We start from the raw sequence: 17,398 nt of genomic DNA, 5'->3' as shown, positions 1-17,398 counted from the left end.
AATTGATCTTTCTGAGTTAACTTCAATAATTACTTCCTCCAAACCATCAACGTGTCTTTTAGACCCCATTCCTACAAAACTGCTCAAAGAAGTCCTGCCATTAATTAATTCTTCGATCTTAAATATGATCAACCTATCTCTAATAATTGGCTATGTACCACAGGCCTTCAAGGTGGCTGTAGTTAAACCTTTACTCAAAAAGCATCTCTAGACCCAGCAGTCTTAGCTAATTATAGGCCAATCTCCAACCTTCCTTTCATATCAAAAATCCTTGAAAGAGTAGTTGTCAAACAGCTAACAGATCATCTGCAGAGGAATGGTTTATTTGAAGAGTTTCAGTCAGGTTTCAGAGCTCATCACAGCACAGAAACAGCTTTAGTGAAGGTTACAAATGATCTTCTTATGGCCTCTGACAGTGGACTCATCTCTGTGCTTGTCCTGCTAGACCTCAGTGCAGCATCCGATACTGTCGACCATAATATCCTATTAGAGCAATTAGAACATGATGTAGGTATTACAGGTACTGCGCTGCAGTTGTTTGTATCATACCTATCTAATAGACTCCAATTTGTACATGTAAATGGAGAGTCCTCGTCACACACTGAGGTTAATTATGGAGTTCCACAGGGTTCAGTGCTGGGGCCAATTCTGTTTACATTATACATGCTTCCCTTAGGCAGCATCATTAGAAGACATAGCATACATTTTCACTGCTATGCAGATGACACCCAGCTCTATCTGTCCATGAAGCCAGATAACACACACCAATTAGTTAAACTGCAGGAATGTCTTAAAGACATAAAGACCTGGATGGCTGCTAACTTTTTGCTTCTTAATTCAGATAAAACTGAGGTTATTGTACTCGGCCCTGAAAATGTTAGAAATATGATATCTAACCAGATTCTTACTCTGGGTGGCATTACCTTGGCCTCCAGTAACACTGTGAGGAACTTTGGAGTCATTTTTGACCAGGACATGTCCTTCAACGCACATATTAAACAAATATGTAAGACTGCTTTCTTCCATCTGCGCCACATCTCTAAAGAAATATCCTGTCTCAGAGTGACGCTGAAAAACTAGTTCACGCATTTATTACTTCCAGGCTGGACTACTGTAATTCATTATTATCAGGATGTCCAAAAAACTCACTGAAAAGCCTTCAGCTAATCCAAAATGCTGCAGCAAGAGTACTGACAGGGACTAGAAAGAGAGAGCATATTTCTCCTGTTTTGGCTTCCCTTCATTGGCTTCCTGTTAAATCCAGAATTGAATTCAAAATCCTGCTCCTCACATACAAGGTCTTAAATAATCAGGCCCCATCTTATCTTAATGACCTTGTAGTACCATATCACCCTATTAGAGCACTTTGCTCTCGCTCTGCAGGCCTACTTGTTGTTCCTAGAGTATTTAAAAGTAGAATGGGAGGGAGAGCCTTCAGTTTTCAGGCCCCTCTTCTGTGGAACCAGCTTCCAGTTTGGATTCAGGAGACAGACACTATCTCTACTTTTAAGATTAGGCTTAAAACTTTCCTTTTTGCCAAAGCATATAGTTAGGGCTGGACCAGGTGACCCTGAATCCTCCTTTAGTTATGTTGCAACAGACGTAGGCTGCCAGGGATTGAGTTTTTCCTTTCCAGTCACCTTTCTCACTCACTATGTGTTAATAGACCTCTCTGCATTGAATCATACCTGTTATTAATCTCTGTCTCTCCTCCACAGCATGTCTTTTATCCTGTCTTCCTTCTCTCACCCCAACGGGTCGCAGCAGATGGCCGCCCCTCCCTGAGCCTGGTTCTGCCGGAGGTTTCTTCCTGTTAAAAGGGAGTTTTTCCTTCCCACTGTTGCCAAAGTGCTTGCTCATAGGGCGTCATATGATTGTTGGGTTTGTCTCGGTATCTATGAAGCGCCTTGAGGCGACTTTTGTTGTGATTTGGCGCTATATAAATAAAATTGAATTGAATTGAATTGAATTAAAGAGCTCCATCTACTAAGGAGTCAAAGAAATAGACCAGGACTCACTGGTTGAACTACAATATGTATGTAACTCATAAGAAGAGTGACCAAATGTGCAGATGGTACTTGGATGGACTGTGACGGACACACTATTGGTCAATTTAAAAGAAATCAAAGAAATCAGTCAGATCTGTCACATTTCATCCGTGTTTCCTGTACTACTGTTTTATGTCTGTATTGGCCTCACACAGTGTTGCACCACCATGTCTAATGTGTAAAAAAGACAATATTGGCTAAAGGTGGTACAGGTAACATTAGTAACAATAATGGGGCGGTTTGCACCATAAGAGTAGCCGTTGCTCAGGAGGTAGACCAGGTCATCGACTACGTGGAAACTTGGTGATTCGAAATTTAACTGGCTCCAGTGTGCATGGGAGGGCTGTCTGTTTTTCTGTGTTAGCACTACAACAGGTGTACCCTGCCTCTCCCTCTATGACAGCTGGGTTAGGCTTCACCCTGACCCCCCCAAAGCCAAAACTGCATAAGCGGAAGAAATTGGATTTCCAATAACACCCACTTGGTTGGTTTCAGTCGTTTTCCATTACAATTGAGTGCCACCTAATGTACTTGTGGGCGTTATATCAATGCGGCCACAGTCCCTTCGTCCTGTGACATCATGAACACTACAACAACGAAGGACGTCAGGACAATTGTATACCTGCTGCTCGGTGTTTCTTTTTATCAGACAGGTTTCAAAAATGGTGGCTTTGATTTCTGTGAAGGAGACTCTCTCATGACTCATTAGGGGGTACCACTGAGTAGCCAATCGTTGGATGCATTCTCGACCCAAGTAAGTAGTGAAAAAAGTACCTGGTACCAGGTACTACCACTTAATGAAAAATCCTAAAAACTGAGCCAAGCTGACTCGAGTATGTACTAGTGGAAAAGGGCTAATAGTAATAATAATTTAATGACATAGTCATTGGGAACTAATTTCCTGCCTTAACAGGCTATTCCTTTTACACTGCTGTTTCTATCCTTTTACTTATGTAAAGCCTCTTAAATGCTTCTTTACCACCAGATAGCATACATCAGCTATTTGACAGTTTTCCATTTTAAACTGGCTTTATCAGAAAGGCCCTTTGAGAATGCTGTGCCTTCTCTCCTTGGGTCATCTGATCACCCTTTGAGCAAGGTCCATATGCTAAACAAGACCTTAAAGTATAACTGAAAGTTTCCAAAATAGCAAAGTAAGTAGACTTTGTTGTATTAAAAGTCAACCAAGGCTCTCAAAAGCATTTTGTTTGGAATTAAAAGAAGACAAACAACAACAAACAGGCAAGATGTATAACTTTCCACATACAGCAGTGTGACATATCATGCCCACAGCAGTGATTGCGTATCACTAGAGCTGTTGCTGATACAGCTGTCACATGCATCTGAGCACAGTGAGTGAAAGGCGACTGGAATTACTTCATATTCGTGAGAATGTTTCACCACTCATCCAAGAGGCTTAATTAGTTTTACTGACTCTTGGGGGGGTTATGTGGTATTTAACTTCTCCGGGCGATTAAACAGAGAGGAACTCCTCACCAGTCAGTAGAACTGATAAAGCCTGATAGATGAACAGCATATTTTCTCCAAGACTACAAAGCAAATTTAGATTCAGATTGTTTTTTCTTTTGTTTACTACTACTTAATATTCTCTGACCTAGGTGATAGAGAATCTTTATAGACATATGAGCAATACTGCACTGCAACAGCAATAAACCCAGTCATGTTTGGCATGCTCAGCAGTGATTCACTCCTATGGCATTTTCCAGGTAATCTATTTCAAAGCTTTTTCATCTAGAACTTTCAAAATGTCAGCTAGAAAGTTTTCTGCACTTTCAGACACACCTACAGTAAATAATTAGGGAGATGCAAGACACAAGGTCTTTTGAGGATATGGCATGTCCTTTTTAAAACAACTGTGGTCAGCACAATTCAACTTAAGCAACTTATCCCACACCCTCAACTTTACATCTCCTACCCTGAGGCTTGATGACAGTGAGTCAGAAAGATACAGTGAGTGATGTCCTGCCCTCTGTCACATAAATGGACAGAAATGGAAGAAAGCAGTGGCATGAAAGAGAAGGTGGCTTGGTAAGAGAGGCAAGGTATATAAAGAGACGGGTGGTCTGTGCAAGATAAGGAATAATGCTCTATCACATTCTGACACTGCTGTCAGTAGTTCTAGTTACAGCAGCAGTCAGATTTGTGTCATATCCTCTAAGGACAGGAAATGGTTGAGATTGCATTCTGTGAAAACAACCATTAACAATAAAAATAATAAATACTTTTATGAGTAATGGTGGGTTTAAGTTCTCATAATTCAGAAATTTAGAACATGTTGAAAACCCAACAGGACTGTGCACACCAGTTTTTAAATATGTCAGACCCTTCAAAATCCCACCAGAGGCTAGGGAACAAGTCACCCTGGAGTGAAAAGTGAAGAGCTGTGTTTTTTGAACCAAACGCTGAAGCTAACAAATAAGGCCCCAGGTATTAGACCTCAAGGCCACTATCGCTGTTTGATGTGACACTATTTTGTAGTTTGACTAGGACCAGGAAGCCCCCACATCAGGTGGGGATGATATGGGGCCATGGCTCACAGGTTCTCTGGTCTAATTTACCTGTACTTCTCCCCTCAAAGAGAGACAAGCATAATTAACAGGACCAAAACACCCACCGTGGGCTGAGCAGAGTCATTTATGGGAGTGACTCGGGAGGAACGGCAGCAAATGAAATGTAATTGCAATGGGAGCAGAGGAGCTGGGCTGGTGTGTCGGAAGCACTGATGTGTGTGTGAGAGGGAGAGAAAGAGAAAATGAACGGGCCAGACATGAGGGAATGAGGGAGTAAATGAAAGACTCAGAAGTTAGATAGAGAATATGCACTTGAGAGAAGAGCAAGCAAAAGAATGACTGATGAGGGATCGTGGTGGATGGGCTGAGATAAAAAAAGTGGGAAGCTATTCCTTTAGGTTAGGTTAGAGTAAAAAAAATGTACCATGGTTCACCTGATGTTTGACAGAAAGGCAAAGTCAAATTAAAGGATCAGTTCAACAAAATTACAAACTCTAGATGTTCACAGCCATACAGATAGTTTCATTTCCCCAGGTGCTGAGTTACGTTCGGAGATTTATTGCAATACCCAATAAAATGGAGGTGACGGTAAATGGAATTTTGTTGCAGTGCTCACGTCTTTGGAAATTTAATTTAAAAATTCCACAGCAATGTCTTATCACAGAGTCCTCTTACACAAATAATCCAGGGACCACGTTTTCCAAAGGACTTTTTCTTTCTGTATAAAGTGCTTCCACAGAAAAAAGACTCTGTAGTCTATGAAATATGTAGTCTGTGGAACATGCTAAGGAAAAGTGTTCCTGGAAAGGGATGTTGTGAAATTCTAAGTGCAGCAAGCACCACAAGTAAGCTGTAGTCTATGAATATGTTTGCAAAAAGAAGGGCAGGCGTGTGGTGTATTTAGAATGGCAAAACACTCCAGAAGTAAAAGAGCAAATGTTTGTGTGTTTGTTGTTTTGAATAGAGCCAGATATTGACTCTTGTTATTATACGGTCTTCTAATGATATTATTATCGGAGATGCGCGACTATATCCAAGCAGCCTTTTGTTAAAAAGCTTTTATTAAAAGCAGCAGAAGCTTTGCTTGTGATGTTGTAACCGGCCCTTCAAATGTCGGCGCAGCAGCAGTTAAACTCTGCCACATCCCCACTTCAACCTGAGCATTATTTGCTGGGTACACTGCATTTATGACTGTAATCTTTCATCATTACAGTCATTATCTTTATTTATCACAGATTTTAAGAGCATTTAAATTGGCCCGGACTTACTTAGTTCATCCACTAGCTTTGCCCCCCTACTTTTTCAACTACCCCTCTCTTTCTCTTTTCCAGCTGTCCCTCCCTCAGTCACTTTCAGTTTACGGAGCACTGGATGAGAACTGACCCGGGGTCAACTATGTTCCTGTCGCTTCCAGGCACAACAAATTGGGGTCACTGGGATGTTGGCATGGTTTGATCACACACACACACACACACACACACACACACACACACACACACACACACATGCACGCAGATGGTTGAGCGTAGATAACAGTGATAGCGTATTTTAAGTAAGTGTGAAGAAACTGTAGGATACTGCAATATCACCATTACAGGTACCATAAAACACTTGAGCTGTGAACCTAACTACACACAGCTTTTAAGTGCATGACTTCAGCAACATGATGAGTGGACCAGGGTTATCAGGCGTGGTCCTGCTTGGTAATTAATGGAAAGTCCACCATCAAATTGACTATGAGCGTTGAATGTAATGTTGGGCAGACGAAGCACAGGGGTCAATGAGACAATTAGAGCCTGCGTAAAAGCATTTTTTAAATTCCCGCTGTCCCTTAATTGCCATTTAAATTTATCATTAGAGGTGGGTTTAAATGACCTTTAAGACTAACATATGAAAGCAATAAAGGCAGAAATGAGGGTAATAACTAGTTTGACAGTAGATAAAAAGAAATGTTAGTTCACAGTCATTTTCCCGATTCTACACACATTAATTTCTTGCACTGACCCTTGCAAGTACTACAAAGCAGTAATCTAAATGGCATTTTAAAGGGAATTCTGCAACAACTGGAGAAGTTCTGTCCAGTTTTCCAGTTTTGTGAGCAAAAGTTTAACCTTAAATGATTATTCTCCTCTAGTGCTCTAGGAACTGACTTGGGAATCTGCTTTCCCCTGAACCCTACTTCTCTGCCATTTCACCTTCCCTGCCCAAGTACTTCTTAATCCATTTTATTGTGGACTTTCTCCTCTGATTCAACTGGCTGACAGTTCCTTCACTGTATTTTCCAATTCCCCTAACAATTTCATCCCCTATCAAATACCCCAGTACAGTATCTTACTATGTGCAGCTCCAGGTAATCTCCCAGTCCCCTGGCACTCTCCACCCTGACCAGAACAGCCTCCTTCAGCTGTGTGCTGAAGCCCACTGCCAGCCGGTCTGCCCGTGTGCTCGGCCGGTCATTGGGTGGCCAGGTATATGTGATGAGGGCTCCGCCTCGCCCGAAGATGTATGTTGTCCCAGCTGCAAAACACAGGGAGGAAAAGGGAATTACGGCTTAGTTCTTCAACATCTGGATAAGAAAGAAGTCAGCATGTTAAGTGAACTGAAAACACAAACAGAATATATTCCACTGTGTAAAACTGGGGGAAAAAAAGAAAAAGAAGACAGACTCTATGGACAACAAAATTATGTTTTTTTCCCTGTTATTTGTTATTATATGGTGCAATAACATTTCAGCTAGCGTTATTGCTTTCTTATGGGTTGCATATTCTTTTATTGATTTCTGCAAGTTTAAATTGAATAGCGTTTCAGCAGAAAGTCAGTAGTTAGAGGAAGTCTGCATCAGAGAGAAAGCACTATGTCTGGTTAAAAACATGCAACTAAAACATGTTACTGGTAGTGTACATCTTGGTCACAAAGTCATATCTAGCGTGAGCCCTGGTATGTGCAGGATGTCACTCGCCTTTGAAATGGTAATTCGGCGGGCTTCATTTGCAGTCAGTTGCCCGCAGTTGCGTTGGATTCAAACTAGGACGAACTGACAAACTTTGGGCTTGCTATGCTGTCAGTATAACTACCATCTCTCAAAATTTAACAAAATAAATTCTCCCTGTCAAAATAACTTTGCCTTAACAGTACTTTAAGCTCCAGCCTTAAAAAAGTACCCGCCCCATACATGGAGCGATTTCATGTTTGAACTGTAACAGAGTGGTTAGGACTTGGCTTGGCTCCAGTAAGCCTGGTGGTAAATGAGAAATGACGGGCGTTGGCTGTGATTAGCATAGAGTAATGAAACCACAGTGAACTGCTCTTAACCCTGTGGGCTGTCTGTCCTCCCAGGATCATAAATATACATACACACAGGCGCTCTGTCTACATACTAATGCATGCATATTTTGCTATATGAAGCACATAGTTGTATCAAGAAGATTACGCAAGTAAACAAGTGATTAATACACATAATTAAGCGCTAGCCATCCCAATGACACCTCACAAATCAATGGAATTGCTATGATTTTGATAATAACATGACTATAGAGTCACGCATGGTCACAGAAGTGCATGGCAATGGGTTTCATCTCCACGGACGCATCAATATACATAAACGACTTTCTTGGTGTGGTCAGGTCAAAGATGGCAGAAAGCAGACGCTATAGTGACAGCATGTCTTACGCAAGGAAGAACACTATTCAAGTATGCACACGTGCAGGCTTCCTTAATGTACACGCACGCTCACACGCACACTCACTCGTCTACCTGACACTTTCATTATCTAACTGCTGGTAGCCGTTTGAAATCGGCTGACACACACAACTCTCCTCCCGATCTCTCGCTTCCTCTCTCCCTTTCTGGCTCTCATCACCCCTCCTTCCCTCCATCCTTCCCGGCAGAGCTAAGCCCTCCGCTCAGCTCTTGTTGTTTTCTCGAGGCTGTATTATTTTAGCGCTGACTAATTATCGCAGCATGGCAAGGAGGGCTATAAAGAAGCTTTGTGCCGGAGGAGGAGGAGGAAAAAAAAGAGGTTGAAGAAAGACAGAGTATTGAGGCAAGGAACTCAGAAAAGACGGGTAAAGTGCAAATTGTGGATGGTGAAGAGAAGAAGTTGACACTTTCGTTTTTATTTCTTTCCTGTGTTTATTTGTGCAGCAGCATAGTTTCTCAGAAACTGGGCAAGAGGCAACTGTGGAGGAAGAGGAGAAAAGATTTCTAAAATGGCCGATGAGCAGAGAGGGAGGGGAGCCATGTTGTGATAGATGAGACTGAAGCCGTGTGAGGAAAAGGAGAAAATGGTTTCTGGTAGTGGAAGTTGTTGTACATTAACGTAGGCGATTGCACTTATGGGCGAGAAAGGGTTCATCACCCGTCACTAATTTTGCGTGTCACATTGAATTTTCTAGTCTGACAGATTACTGCTCAGCCTGTGCAAACATATGTGAGCCTACACAACACCGTCTGCCAAAAGTCTGGGACGCTGTGGAAAATATAATCAGTTGAACCGTACAGATACAAAATAATTAGGTGCTAAAAACAAGAGTTATTGTTCTTTTGAAAGATACATTATTCATTTAGAATATAATCAAAGCAAAATGAAAATGACTGAAAATTTGGGATGGGAGAAGAAAATCTTAAAAAGTTGTACTTAAAAAAGCAAAGTAAGTAAAATAACTGGCAATAAACAGAATACAAGATAATTGAGTTTTTCAAAGAGGTTCACCACTCTGTCAAATCATCTTCAACTAAGCATCAACTACACAAAAACATTAAATATTATGAGGACTAAGAGAAAGCGCTGTGTTTGCCATGAGATATCAGTCAGAGTTCTGTTTTTATACCCCTCCCAGTTCAAGCACACAATCCTATCTATGGTAGCTGCTGTAGGACAAACATGTTTTCATCAGCCATCTAAAACATTACAACGTGTTTCCGGCCAGAGTGTTTCTGCTACTGTTTGGACCAGATCCTCCCCAGAGTTTTTCCCTATCCGTAGAAAGCCGTCAGTGCACTCTTTACCTCAGCTGTCAGTGTCGGGGCCTACATCGCTTTACTCTGGAAGAGGTTGTAAAACTTTGTGAAAGGAGTTTGTGAGTCAGAGTCTCTCACTGATGAGATGAGTTGTTGAGGATATCCTGAACCTTGGTAACACCGCTGTTTTTGCTGCTGTTAGCGAAAATGTCCTTGAGCGGATGAAACTTTTTGGACTCTGACACAAAACTGAAAATGTGAGAACGTAATCAAATTTTTCATCAGTGGGGAAGTGTTAGGCCACTCAAGCCCAAAATTAGCTGGCAGAATGTTATAACCAGCTGTTACCAGCCCTTCTCATGTATCCAGAGACGGGAGGGTCACATGTCTAACCTGCTGACAATAAGGAATTGTGACAATATAGGGAATACATTAGCATGCTTACTCATGTTTCTGTGTGTTATAGCCCTGACTTCTATGAGGGGCCGTACAAGCCAAAATTTATTCTTTCACTCTCACATAGTTTTATTTTAATTTCTATATTTAGATATTTTTATTCTCATGTTTTAGACTGCCCCACTCCAGTCGAACTCTGTGTAGCTACTTGACTCGTTGAAGCTACCCGGGTGTTAGCTGGTCTAGAAAGTTCCCTCATCTCACTGCTGTGGGTGCAGTTGAGCCCGTCCCATCTCGATCAAGTGACGAGGACAACGATGTGACCGTTTCAGGAGATGATAAAATATTTCTTAACACCCCGACAGCTTGCTGAAGAACTCGAGTTTCTTCTCGCCCCTCCATGCTGTCAGACACTTGAAAGTGACCCGCGCGTGCTTCTCAGCAAATCACAGCGGTACAGACACCCAGCCTTCCGTTTCCACTATACTCTTTCATTCACATACATTATTCTCTTGCATACATATATTTTCTTCAGACATGTATGCATTCTCTTCTTACATACATATATTATTTGTGAGATTAAATGCATATTGAATGCATGTACAGGGCTCTAGACTAACTTTTTGCCATGGGCGTACCGGTACTGGCACAAAAGTTAGGCGTACCGGCACAAAAGTTAGGCGCACTCAAATTTTATAATAATTTATATAATATAATGTGTTTTTCTGGATACACTGTGCTTTTTCAGCATTCAAAGATTGATGACACCGTGTCAGAGCACTGGCTATGAATTTCAGAAGGATCAGGCCTTAACTTAACAGAAAAGTTAGCAATAGTCCTTTTCCTATTACAGCTACATCCACTTCTGTCGTGCCTAGGCTGCTCACTAGGGCTGGGTATCATCACTGATTTCTATAATCCATTCGATTCCAGTTTTCAAAGTCCCGATTCGATTCAACTTAGCCTCAGACAGTCAGAAATATTATAATTCTGATCATTTATCAGTACTGACTTCATCAGAATTGTGAACATCACAGCAGATGCCTTTGTGTGAAAGTAACTGAGAATAAAACACAGAAAAACATGAAGGAGATTTTCCTGGTCTGGCTTTTTATAGCAGATAACCTTAAAAATATTCTACAATGTTCTGCATATAAAGTTTAAATTACTTCAGTATTGAACAACAGAAAAAATAGGCTTTCTTGTCCGAGGTCATTTAAGTGAAAAAGAGAAAAAGAAAAGAAAAAGACAGCAGCCACAGCGCTGTAAACAACGGTAGACTGGTGGGTAATAAGCGAATGAATAACACAGAAAACAGAGATTGGGAAACTGTTCTTGAAGTACAGAGAGAGATCGAGAGAGAGCTAGCTGTGCACGAAGTGTGATTTTAATAGTCGTGGAAGCAAAACAGCAAAATTCATGACGACATTGATCAAGTGAGAAGCGCAGTTTGCTGCTTCTTTTGCTGCTGGCTCGGTGGATTTTGGCTGGAGAGAGACAAAACCTGCAGCTCAGAATCAGCGCAAAAAGACGTAAACACAGCGCGGACCAGACGCATCGGGATCGCTAAGCTCCGACAGCGTGTCCGTCTACGGGCCGTCGGGTGAGAAAGCCGAGAAAGACAAAGCTGATTCTGATGCGTCGGGTCCGCTCTGTGTTTACGTCTTTGTGTGGAATCCGTGTACCTGCTCTCATCTGCTGTTTGGTTGTTGTTGAAATGGTTTTGTGAGCTTTAATCTGAGAATCTGGCGTTTCTGGCAAAACACAGTTATATTTAAAAGTCGATTCAGGATTTAATGAATAATATCGCTTTATTCAAGCTACTCACCTCCCACTTCCACCTGCACTTTCAACTGGACCACGGCCAATCAGAGAGGTCTCGCCCTTTACTATCTCTGATTGGTTTAGTCCACGATAGGGGCAAAATGTGTCTGTTCTTGACCACAGGGAAGGTTGCAGATTTTTTTTTTTCTACCCGAACAGTTGGTCGCACAGGTGCAAATATTATTTTTTTAGTCGCACCATTGAAAAATTTGGTCGCATTTGCGACCAAATTGGTCGCACTCTAGAGCCCTGATGTAAATGAGAGCAAAATGTAGGAATGCATAAATGAAAACGCACGTATGTTAGAGTGAAAATTTGTAAATATGTACATTAAAATACATGTATAAGAGAGCACAATATTTCAATGTGTGTGTTAAATATGTGTAAACATGAGAATAAAAATATCTAAATATAAAAATTAAAATAAAACTATGTGAGAGTGAAAGTATATGTATGTGAAAGAAGAATGTATGTGTGTGAGAGTGAAAGAATGAATTTTGGCTTGCACGGCCCCTCATAGACTTCAGTTCAGGAGATGAGGCTTGAGGTGACGAGGAAGAAAATTTCCTTCACATTTGTGTTTCTTTACTCATTCTCCAATGATGTTTATTAGTTGAGTCTGAAGCAAACCCACTCCTACATATTTTTAATTGGATAAATTATAGGTTAATAGGATAATGCATTAATTTGTTAAATAAGCTAAAAAAAAACCACTACTGACTGCATCTTTAAAAAACAGATTTGATTTTATACTGGAAACCACTCCATAAGCTCAGTTCAATGTTGCAAATGAAAAAGCTGTGATACAGGTGTGCCTTACACAGTGAAAAAAATATAATTGAAAATCAAATCAAATAACAAAACAAACAAACATAATCCTGAGACACCACTGCTTTCTGTGGATCCAGGCTCATTTAAGATACGGCCTTGAAGTCTGACAAGCTAGTATTTTTAATTTTTCTGGAAATCTTGGATGCAAAACCCTTAGGTCTAAAACAGAGGGGGGAACTGGCACATAGTTAAAAACAAAAAACAAAACTAGCTCCTCTGATGGTATATAAAGTATTAAAGTTTGTATAATTGTTGAACAGTTTTGTTAGATCCTGGAGCAACAAAAGCTTCCATTCAGACACTTTTTCATATAACAAAAGGCTGTCACAAGAGTAGCAGTGATCAACAGCAGTTAGCAGTAGCAAGTGTCTTAATTTCCTTAGAAAGTACTGAAATTTTATTACATTTTATTTTGGCTGAAGATGGACCACAGAAATTAGCAGGGACTCTGAGAAGCCATGAATAATGGGACAATAATTAAAGATTAATAAAAATAAAGTATATGAAAAAAGCTATTTTCTTTCTAGGAACTGGACCTAGATTGTTAATGTGCCTTATTATGAAGTAGGAACAGTACATCTAAAGTACAAAAAAAGAGCTGCATTTCACAGCCCCAATTCAAAGACATTTGGAAATTGTGCTAAATATAAATAAAAAAAGGAATGATTTGCTAATCTGTGAAGCATACCTTTAGCAAAAGTCCATTAATGTCTGGGAACTGAGGAGATCAGTTCTGTTGAATGGGAACGCTACCCTATTCATGTTTCATGGAGGATTTTCGCTGTACCTCAGTCCTGGGCTGTCTTTGTCGTGTTTTTTATATCATGATGGGCCAGATGGTTTCAAATGGTGAAAGGTTCAGCACCTGAACCCTTCTACTATGATGTGGATGGGAGCGTATGTTGCTCTAAAATCTGCATGTACCTTTCAGCACTGATGGTGCCTTTCCAGGTGTTCGAGCTGCCAATTCCAGTGGCACTGATGCACTCCTTATATGTCAAGGATTTAATGCATAAGCACAATAGTAGCTTTAATCTGTGTTTATGGATAATATGGTGAACTGTGACAGAATGATTTCAGGAAGTGAACCTGAGGGCCTGAAGATCAGGGGCATCCAATATTGATTTTCAGCCTTGTCGTTTGTGCACAGATTTCAGCAGATTCTGAACATCTTTCAATGATGTAATGTGCTGTGGATGATGATATATCTGCACATGATGAGCTTTCACAATTTTATGTTGATTAACATTATTCTGAAAATTTGCCCATCTTTACTTCTGACTCTGCTTTTCTAAGATGCTCTTTTTATACCCAGACCAATACCCAATTACTGACCTGCTGCCAAATATGTTCCCAGTTTAAATGCATGATATGTTTTCTATACTCTTATGAGATCCGAAAATCACCATCCTCTGTTCTTTGACATTTTACACACTCCATATGTTTTTTTGGAATTGTGGTTATTAAAGGAAGTATCTGAGCCTTCAAGGAATATTTAATTTGCTGCCCTTTAACATGAAACAAGCTACTTTGTCTATGTAATTTTGCAGTAAGACAATAATGTTTCTTTATTGATGTCACTCAGACAACATGATCAAGTATCAAGCAGTCAGAAGCAAGGAAGGGATGGCGCAGATGTGGAGAAAAATAAAGGCAAAAGGCCCCTAAAATGTAGGGAATTAAATGTATATATAATTGTATGGTTGGTGTATTCTTAGCTTTAGGGTGCAAAAACAGCCAAATTCGTAACTTGTCAGAACTTAAATAGCAAACAGGGCATTGAATCAAATTTTCAACCTGAATCACACCTAACATCTCATTTAGCTTGCATCGTGAATTAGACTTGGAGCCGGTATCATCGCTGCATATCTTGTGTATTCACTCACAGTGACGTAATTCTCATCAGTTAACACCCCTCTCATGCATAGCATCTATCATATGCTTTGTCTTCCCAAGAGAGCTCCTGCTATTCCTGACGTCACTGTCACACTTGTCACGTCTTTATTATCGACACATTTACTTTATTAGCATATCACGAACAGAAGCCACAAAGTGCTAAATCTCAGCAAGAGAATGAAATAAATACATAAAAATAAAACTTCTCTGCCCAAGTCATACTGGGAAATATTTTCCATGTCTTTCTTGTTCCTAAATCCATCTAATGAGCTGGTGTTGACTTTGGCTGCTTTGATTTGTCCAGCTGAAAGTGGCCACCTGCTGCTTTGTGCACTTGTATACATGGATGCATGTGTTTGTGTGTACGTGCGCCTTTCTCCCCTCTAAATGAGGAGACAAAGGAGGTGCAGAGTCTCTAATGAGTAGTCTGACAGGGCGCATCTATGTGTCACTGTTTCTTCTAGCAAACACCTGCTGCTCTGGAAGAGGTAAAATCCACTGAATACTGCAGTGCAACACACACTCAGCTGAAGGGAGAAAAAAAGTGAGCGGAAAGGTGTTTATCAATTATAAAAGCAGTCTAGAGGGGGGACATTCTTCCCTGCTAGTCTTCCACAAAACAAAACAAGAAAAGGGAACATCTCTACACGTTAAGATTCACCACCAACAGAGGATCTTTGTCACACATGCATAAAAAGGAAAACAATAGATTCGCTGATTGGAACTTCTCCAGTGTGCATGACCGCATCACACTTTTGATTAGGAATTCATCTAAAGTTTGCAGAAACAGCCAGTAGTGATGTGTGAAATGTAATGCAGCAGTGAAGAATCGAAACTTTCTAGCTAATGTGAACATAAAAAAGAATCCCTAATATGGCACTTTAATTAGAAGCTATATGCAAGGGTGTCTTTAAAGTGTGTTTAAGTGTGTTATTATCCTCTTTTAGAAGCAAAGACAGAAACAGAATGACGCTGCAGCATTTCAAGGCATCTTAAAAAATTTTGTTTTTGGTGTTTAAGTGTGTGACTCGTATTTCCTTGTGAAATATCCTATATTGTTGTTTGGACTGGCATTGCAACACACTCCAAATAATATTTATGTCCAAAATGTTATCTTTACGTTTTTTGATTACATGTAAATTTTCTATGCAATTGCATCAAAATATTTTCTTTCCTGGTAAATTATTTAAATACGAAAAAACCTTTCAAAAAACCTTTGCATTTGCATTATACGTGAAAATGTGTCTGTAGTGTATAAGGCAGCAGAAGAATCCAGGCTCATGCATCTACGAGGTTTCTCCAAAACATCCTATCGAGAACTGTATTAGCTCAAAGGTTGTCAGCAAACAAAAGCCTGGCTGGATATGGATTCCTTTGACCTTTACTTCACTATGATCTAGTCTGGTAATCCTCTCAAATGCCCCTCCTTTGCCACACATCCAAACATCGAAAAAGAAGGCTAAATATTTATTACTTTTGTCTAATTAGCTCTGGTGCCATCGATCTGGCCGATCAATCCTACCTGTGGCTCTTCCAGCGGAGAATAAATCAAACCATCACAGGATACCCATTGATTATTATTTCCATTCACGTGGACTGCTCAGTAATTCAGTTTAAAGAATGAGTCACTCCCAAAAAGAAAAAAATACAATTTCCCTTTGTCCATGCATCCAGTAGAAAAATAATCAGAAATGATTCAAAGCTGTAATGAAAAACCTATTGATTTAGATTTTTTTCCGTCCCCTCTCCTTTTCCTTACTTTTCTTTTCGAAACTGAAGCGAGGGGAGAGTGTATTTAGGATTGAGTTTATCATCCCGGATGCTTTCTTTTTCTCTCTCTCTCTCTGCGAGGAGGAATTGATTTGGAGTAGTGGATTTTATACCATTGCCATCTAACATAGGGATAAACAGGTCATACTGGAAAAAGCAGACGGCCTGTGGTCAATGTTGCCATGTCCTGTGCCAGCTGCAAAGCCTCATGGGAGCAGACAGCGTGAAAATAGTAAGATAAACTGGTGATAAAATGAAAAATCCACAGGGATAAAAGGACTGCTGGTGGTGGTGAAGTCACTTCTTGAGAGGCAAAAAGCATGGAGATACACCAATGCTGCATGCATTTATACTCAGTCCTTATTTTAACATCCCAGACAGCCTCTCAAACAGTAACTTTATAACAGAGTTGCTTCCGCCAACCTTCATACATTATTGCATCAGTACAGACTGATTCTTTGAAGCAGTTAAGGAGAGAGACGGCGCTATTGATTCCTTTTAAAGGAAGAGACTGAAACCTTTGCTTCAATTTTTTTTTAGACACAACATATATTTCTGAGACACTTACAAAGAGATTTGTAGACTGGGAGAGAGAAGTGGGCTGAGATGAGATATTCTGCAAAAGTTTTCAGACAGCTGTTGATCTTTGAAGTTGCAGTTGCACTTACACACACACACACACACACACACACACACACACACACCAACAAGAACTTGACAAAGAGCACAGACTTTGCTGACATTTTAGGATCTTTCCATCTCTTTAACTCACTTGTGCAGGCACACACATCAATATCCTTAGCTGCAAACTCTCCTCTTTTGTAATCTTAGAGTCTTGTCTACATTGGCCTAATGGCTATTTCTTTATGACAGTATAAAGCATCCTAAATATTGTCCACTTCTAGAATGGAAATGGGAAATCACTTCCCCTGATCCAGTTGGAAAATATTTATCTTCCTCCTGTTACATGAGTTAGGTAAGATGATACTTGTTCATAACAATCCAAAAATTTCCAAAAGTTCAGCATCAGGTCAATAATGAAGGCTGTTGTTTTAAATATAGAGATTTATGAAATTCTGCCTGTAAAAAATTACCAAAAAACCACAAATACTATTTAGACTATGCTGTTCTTGTGTTACCAAA

General features: G+C 40.2%; 1 protein-coding gene across 6 annotated transcripts in view; it reads right to left on the bottom strand.

Annotated features, from left to right (window-relative positions):
- Window positions 1-17,398, bottom strand: part of nrxn2b (neurexin 2b) — a 712,610-nt gene that overhangs the window by 106,979 nt on the left and 588,233 nt on the right. For all 6 annotated transcript variants that reach the window (XM_085451729.1, XM_085451735.1, XM_085451733.1 and 3 more), the window contains one exon: window positions 6,915-7,096. In XM_085451729.1, coding sequence (XP_085307855.1) covers window positions 6,915-7,096 — 182 coding nt within the window. The remainder of the gene's footprint in view (window positions 1-6,914; window positions 7,097-17,398) is intronic.

This window comes from Copadichromis virginalis, linkage group LG3 (assembly GCF_057382275.1).
Source record: "Copadichromis virginalis isolate Kocher_CV1m ecotype Utaka linkage group LG3, C_Virginalis_male_GT1.1, whole genome shotgun sequence".
Classification (NCBI taxonomy): Eukaryota; Metazoa; Chordata; class Actinopteri; order Cichliformes; family Cichlidae; genus Copadichromis; species Copadichromis virginalis.
This window is presented reverse-complemented; position numbering and strand designations above follow the sequence as displayed.